At 43.8% G+C, this 7539-nt stretch overlaps 1 protein-coding gene across 2 annotated transcripts in view; it reads right to left on the bottom strand.

Annotated features, from left to right (window-relative positions):
- The window catches only part of PITPNC1 (phosphatidylinositol transfer protein cytoplasmic 1), a 324051-nt gene that overhangs the window by 134844 nt on the left and 181668 nt on the right, over positions 1–7539 (bottom strand). For both annotated transcript variants that reach the window (XM_017542838.2, XM_017542836.2), the window contains exon 4: positions 6548–6555. In XM_017542838.2, coding sequence (XP_017398327.1) covers positions 6548–6555 — 8 coding nt within the window. The remainder of the gene's footprint in view (positions 1–6547; positions 6556–7539) is intronic.

Raw genomic sequence — 7539 nt, 5'->3', positions numbered from 1 at the left:
GGTGAGCCGAGATCGCGCCATTGCACTCCAGCCTGGGTAACATGAGTGAAACTCCGTCTCAAAAAAAAAAAAAAAAGATTGTTGAGCTTGGTCGTTCTGGCTCTGTCATGACACCGGTCTCACATAATCTTCTTTGATTTTCTTTTTTGTTTTTGAGACAGTGTCTTGTTCTCTCACCCAGGCTGGAATGCAATGACATGATCTCGGCTCACTGCAACCTCCGCTTCCGGGGTTCAAGGTGGCCTCCCGAGTAGCTGGGATTATAGGCAGGCATCACCATGCACAGCCAATTTTTGTATCTTTAGTAGAGATGAGGTTTTGTCACATTGGCCAGGCTGGTCTCGAACTCCTGACCTCAAATGATCCACCTATCCTGGCCTCCCGAAGTGCTGGGATTACTGGCGTGAGCTACCTCACCTGGTCTTACTGTCTTCTCTGTAAGGGTCCTTTTCAGGCCTAAGCCTAATTGCTGCCTTGCTCATTAGTGCCCCCAACTGGACGAGTGTTCCTTTGGCCTGGTCCCTAAAGAAAGGATACTTCCCTTTGTCTAAAAAAATTATGTACTGCACTAGATACCCAGGGTTAATTGTGATACATAGATAAAAGTTATTTCCTAACCAGCTAACACCTGATTCCATGGCCTCAAAGAAGGGACTCTTAGGGACTTTCACTCTCTTAGCTTACATCATAGATGAGACGGCCAGGTTTTGTTCTTTAATTTCCTTCTAAACAAGCCCAATCCTAGAGGTGTGTGTAATAAACATAATCTTCCCTGGACTTGTCCCTGTGTTCCCAGTTATGGAATACAGTCGTTTGTACTGGCCCTTGGCTGGGACTCAGTGGAAGGCGGGGGGAAGAAAGGCTTAGAAGGGAGACGGGGCTTGTGAGGAATGGAGGTCACTGGTCTATAAACACAGCACCCATCAGCTCTTCGGATTACTGAGGGAGCTTGATAAGGCCCAGAGTGTGAGTGCAATTCCTATCCCAGCAGTTTAGCGGCTTTCAGAAAAATACCTCAATCTCCCCATGGCCACTCCTGGGCAGATAACCCAGGTTCACCTGGGGTGACTGACGACAGACTCTCAGCTGTGAGCAGCCTTTCCCCTTGTTCTCAGCTCTTCCAAACCAGCCCGAGCAATCTCATCTCTCACAGTGGCTCAATACGATTTGAGGTTCTCATTCGAGTCATTTCATTCTCTTTGGTCTGTTGTGATTTATTTTTCCACCTCTTTCATCTAAATAATTAAAATGTTAGGTAGCTCTGACAACCCACCTGCCTTTGCTTCTGTCATTCTAACGAACACAAAGATGCATCCCATTTCTCCTCTTTTGCGGATGCTTATTAAGAGAGATGCTGGTAGGGAGGGGTGGTCACGGCAGCAAAATACATATACCAACTGTATATTCTAGGTCACTGCTATCAATTTCCTATAACTTCAGTTTTCAAATTCCTGCAAACAAGAAGAAAATCCTTTGTTCTTCATTAGGACTGAGGCTGAATTGATGCTGTTGAGTTATGCTCATCTGAAAGCGCAGACTTTTTTTTTTAGCTCTAGAAAAACAAAATCAACTCCTTTGGAAGGCAGCCAGTCTCCTCATGCACCTTTCTTTGCAGCCTTTACTAACTTCAGAAGAACCTGCCAGCTCTGAAGAACTGGTTGAATGGTCTGTCCTCTGTAAAATTGTCGTTGTGTTGTTCTTTGTATACTGTATAATTAAGATTTTTTTTTTTTTTCCATAAGCAAGCTAAAGATGCTTTTCCCACTTCCTGGGCAAATGGCATTTCCACATAATTCTAAACACACGCAGTCACTCACAGGGATGAAAAAGCTCCTATGTCTTGAAAATTGTGATAGTGTTGAAGCCCCAGATGGCCCTAAATAGAAGGTTTCCTTGTCTGGGCTTTGTCACGAAGGAGGGCAGCATGAGGTCTGAGTAACAGGCTAAATAGTCAGATATAAGACCTAGGGGATCCTAGTGTAGACATCTCGTGCTCTGGCCTAATGCTTTCCAAGAAGAGGTATTGGTTTGGAGGCTTTCGAGCCCTAGGGGCTGCCTCTCTGAGGAAGGGAAGGGCACTGTGACCCTTATTGAGGCTCTGAACTTGGGAAGTTTTGCTTTGAGGCACAAAACAGGAACTACGGAGCTTGGGAAAGACAGCAAGAAGAGGTATTTAGGATTAAAAGATCAAGGGATAAAGAGCACAACTCAAATGCATTTAAAACAGGAAAAAAAGACGAAGGCAATTGAAAGCATGTCATAAATCCCGGGAGCAGACTCTGTAGCCAGAGTCCAGGGTGGGCTCTGCCACCAGCACTGTCGTGGGCAGAGAGCGTGAGAACATGGCTGAGTCTGAGTCGAAGGGTGGCAGCTTCAAAACGCACACTGCAGGCCCGGAGGAGTGCACTAGAGCCAGAGGGAAAAATCCAGATCCCCTGGTCACCAGGGAGATGGAAAGAAAAGCTGTCCTATATTTGGCATGGAAAATGAAAGTGAACTAGCCAGGAACAATGTGACCTCCTCAGAGGGAATTAAATCTAGACCATGACCTGACATTGAAAACACCACAACCTGTGTCCAGGTGGCCAGGATCCACCTCTATCGCTTGCCCACTGGGACTAGGAGCATGCTATGGACTGAACTGTCTCCCCCAAATTCCTATGTTGAAGCCCTAATCCCCAATGCAATGGTGTTTGCAGGTGGGACTTTGGGACCTAATCAGGTGCAGATGAGGTCACGAGGGTGGGGTCCTCATCATGGGATTAGTGCCCTTAAAAGAAGAGACCAGTGAACTTGCCCTGTCTCTGCCATGTGAGGGCATAGAAAGAAGATGGCCATGTGATTAAGAAGATGGCCCTTGCCAGGAACCCAGTCGGCCAGCACTTTCAGCCTCTGCAACTGTGAGAAATAAATAAATAAATGTCTGTTGCTTAAGCCCCCCAGTCTGTGGTGTTTCATTAGACCAACGTGAGCTAAGACAGAACAGGCCTCTCCAGGGGAAGTTCTACTGTCCCTTCAGGTCCAGCCCAAATGCAACCTTCTCTGAGAAACCTCCTCCTATTTCTCCCTGGCAGAATCTCTGTCTCCTTCCTACAATCCTTTCCGTTCGCACTTCAACTCTAACACTTACATGCAACACAGGTCTTCTATGAAATGCTGACAGTTATGCATTCATATGCTCCCACTTAATTTTTCCCAGCTCTGCCTAGCTCGTTCCATTCCATGTCCTGAGCCAATCCCAACTGAGGCAGGAAGGCTCTCGGAGTGGTTCCATCAGCGCCTTTGATTGTTGGTTTCAGATCTGTCCACTGGGCTGGACAAGCTCTGAGCTGAGCTGCCAGCAGAGATTCAGGCCAGATGGCTGAATCTGTGGTCTGGCCTTAGAGTTATTATGGCATGTCAATTGCAGGATGGGTTCCTGCGTTACATACTTTCGGTCCCCTCCCTTCCCTTGGCCCACCAGCGTGCCCTGTTCTCATGACCGATTTCTGTACTTGAGTCTCTGAGACCAGTTCTTCCACACCACCATCTCTCCCATCAGGTTGGCAGAAAAATATGAGACAACCATCTTTTGGCATAATTATGCTCCATGCAACATGTGGGACATTCTTTCTTTGCTTTTTTTTTAGTAGAGCCAGGGTTTCACCATGGCGGTCAGGCTGGTCTCGAACTCCTGACCTCGTGATCCGCCCACCTCGGTCTCCCAAAGTGCTGGGATTAGAGGCGTGAGCCACCACACCCGGCCAAGAGACATCCTTATACTAAAAATTATTTATCGTTTATCTGAAAATTCAACATTACCTGGACATTCTGTATTTTCACTTAATAAGGCTGACAATCTTATCTCCCCAACAGCATGATACTGAGTAACCTGCCTGAGTGCTGTGTACTTTTCTTCCTGTCTCCCACACTGGGGACTGTAGCCCTTCCCTGAAACTCAAGGTCCCAATTCAGAGGCCAGCACCCTTCCTTTCACATTGCAACTGCTTATCTGTGTGGATTTCCCAGAGCCATTGATTCTGCCCTCTGGTCTGAATCTCTGCTGGCAGCTCAGCTCAGAGCTTATCCAGCCCAGTGGACAGGTCTGAGGCCAGCTTGCTTCCTTGGCTAAGTCCCCTCTTGCCTCCAGAAAAGCCCAGGACTTGCTGGTGACCTCTAGACTTTGACTGGAATGTCCAGTTATTTCCAATCAGATTGTGACCCCAAATGGCAGAGATAATCGCTGCTATGCCATCTAGCATGATGTCTTGTACATCATTGATACCTAATAAATGACTGTTGACTTTACTCTTTTATTTTTGAGATGGACTCTCGCTCTGGTGCCCAAGCTGTAGTTCAGTGGCATGATCTCAGCTCACTGTAACCTCCTCTTCCTGGATTCAAGTGATTCTCCTGCCTCAGCCTCCCAAGTAGCTGGGATTACAGGTGCCTGCCACCATGCTCGACTAACTTTTCTCTCTCTTCCCTTTTTTTTTTTTTTAATATATTTTTAGTAGAGAAGTGGGTTTCATCATGTTGGCAAGGCTGGTCTGGAACTCCTCACCTCCAGTGATCCACCCACCTCAGCCTCTCAAAGGGCTGGGATTACAGGTGTGAGCCACTGTGCCCGGCCCAAAGTCTATCTCCTGATGATTATGCAGTTGCTAGAAGCAATGGAATTAGGGGGTGGTGTTGGTGGTAGGGAACCATTTAATTGCCTGCTGTATACAGGCAGTATGCTAACAGCTTTCTATGCATTATATTTAGTGTTGGCAAAGTAGCCTGGGGTCCATATTTGACCTGCTGCCTGGGTAAATAGGACCATGCTAATTTGTTTACATACTATCTAAGGCTGCTTTGCAGAGACAGAGACTGTGTGACTCACAAAACAGAAAACATTTACAATATCACCATCTAGAGAAAATATTTTCCAATTCAAAGGTAGACCACTGAAGCCTTCTGCTAATATCTCTAGGAAGGAGAGGTTCTTCTAATTTCAGAAAACAGGAAACTTGGGTTCAGAAAAGCGAAGATGTTCGTCCTAGAGCAGTGGTTCCTCTACTTCTAAAATTTTAGATTTGCAATTTGCCATAAAATTGCCTCTTTTTTCAAAGTTAGGGACATTGTAGGGGGAAATACTATATATATTCCTATCATTTCAAAAAAGAAAAGATATTTTAATACCCGAGTTTGATGGAATATAATTACCAACAGCACTTTGGATGAAATACATTTAATGTTATGAAAAACTCTGAATACTATTCCTGTGTTTTCTTCATTCTGCAGAGGATAGGTGAGAACATATTCAAGGACCAGCATGAATTGAAGAGCTGGCAGTTGGGAGCCAATTGCTTAGGAATTCTGGCCAGTGAGTGGCAAAACCAGACGACATATCTCTGACTCCGAAGCCTGTGCTGGGGCCATTTATCTATCTAGAATTCATGCATTCATTCTACCATTCAATAACTATGGATCAAACACCTATGATGTGTCAGGTACCATGCTTCTCCTGCGCAGACATGACAAATCATTTTGTTCCATTTCTCTCACCACCTCTCTTTACTTTGGCTATTTGGATTGAAATAAAAAACTCAACTCTTAACACAACTTGGAAATATATAACTATTGGCCTGCCACGGTGGCTCATGCCTGTAATGCCAACACTTTGGGAAGCTCAGGTGAGCGGATTGCCTGAGGTTAGCAGTTCGAGACCAGCCTGGCCAACGTGGTGAAACCTCATCTCTACCAAAAATAAAAAAATTAGCCAGGTGTGGTGGCACACACCTGTAATCCCAGCTACTTGGGAGGCTGAGGCAAGAGAATGGCTTGAACCCGGGAGGTGGAAATTGCAGTGAGCTGAGATCATGCCATTGTGCTCTAGCCTAGGTGATGGAGCAAGACTCCATCTCAAAGAAGAAAAAAGAAAATCATAACTATTTTCTTGTTGTGATAGGCTGACCTGTTAGCTGCTGGGGAAAATGATCTAAATGAAAATACCACAACACAATGATGTTATAGGCTCTCTCTTTTTTTTTTTTTAAGTCTAAGTAATAACCCTAGAGGCTCTTAGGTAAAGAAGTAATTTTATCAAGCTACAGAGCTGCCCAACCCAGATCTCTGACGTGCAAAATAGTTCTCACATCTGTCTCTTCACTGCCAAGCTTCTCCAAAAAGGAATCAAGACACAGCCCATGAGTAAAAGCCCCACCTTCTATATCAATAACTAACAACATCTCTTTAATATCACATTGCTAGAAAGTGTTCTTCTATTGTAGGGAACTATAACCAATAAAGCAGTCAAGCTATTTAAAAATTACAAGCAAAAGTTAATTATGTGAAGTGACTATCAAGGCACTTTAAGTTAGGATTCATATCTTGAACAAATCAGAACATTCAAATTATTGCATCATATATAACTAACAATGCTTAATAGCTTACAATGAAACATTTCTGACTCTGAATTATTCCTCTTTTTAAAACTTACTACATTGATAAGTAATACAAGAGATACTCCAATTACTCCACTGATCATAGACGAAACGTTTAAAAATAATTAAATGAAACTTACTGTGTATTCTGTTTCCACATGTTCATTTGAAGAAGAAGGGAAAGAAAAAAGAAACAAAAGATGATTTAGACCATGCTTATATGCAATATAAAACCACAGAGCTAACAAATACTGATGAGCTATAATTACGAAAAATGTACTAATGAAACTTTCATAAATACTGAATGTCTCCGTGTTTGCACCGAAATTCTTTCATGATACTTCTGTGGTTGGGCGGATAGGAACCGTAAGACAAGATTCAATTAGCCTATAGGCTTGTGGCTAACTAAAAACCAAAGAGTTGGTATTATAAAAGCAAATGAAAGACTAACAATTCCACTAGAGCATTTCATTAACCACAAAGGAAATCTTTTAAGTGGAAAAGCAGCTTTTATAACCAATAAGAAGAGTTTGTTGTGATGATGTTGAGGTGGGATTTCAAATTCTAGCATGTTTGAGGGCAGGCATCAAACCTGAGTTTTTCTGGCCGCAGTTTCTGGGACAGTATTCAGTACAGAAGAGTTTATTACCATCACATTGCAAGTGAGAGGGAAATTGATCTTAAGGATTTTCATATTATCTAATAGCAAAGGAAGTCATCTGGGGGCAGAGAGACCCAACAGAATTTTTTATACAAATTATGTTCAAAATTTAGAGTGGTAAAAGCAAACACATCAAAATAAGCCACTTGTTTATAGACAAATCATACCCATAAATTACTTGGGAATTATTGAAGAAACAGGGAAATAAGAATCATAAAACCTCTGGAAATATCTCTATCAAGATCTTCACGCCGGGCGCGGTGGCTCAAGCCTGTAATCCCAGCACTTTGGGAGGCCGAGGCGGGTGGATCATGAGGTTAAGAGATCGAGACCATCCTGGTCAACATGGTGAAAGCCCGTCTCTACTAAAAATACAAAACATTAGCTGGGCATGGTGGTGCGTGCCTGTAATCCCAGCTACTCAGGAGGCTGAGGCAGGAGAATTGCCTGAACCCAGGAGGCGGAGGTTGC

The sequence above is a fragment of the Cebus imitator genome, unplaced genomic scaffold, assembly GCF_001604975.1.
Source record: "Cebus imitator isolate Cc_AM_T3 unplaced genomic scaffold, Cebus_imitator-1.0 Scaffold148, whole genome shotgun sequence".
NCBI classification, from domain to species: domain Eukaryota; kingdom Metazoa; phylum Chordata; class Mammalia; order Primates; family Cebidae; genus Cebus; species Cebus imitator.
This window is presented reverse-complemented; position numbering and strand designations above follow the sequence as displayed.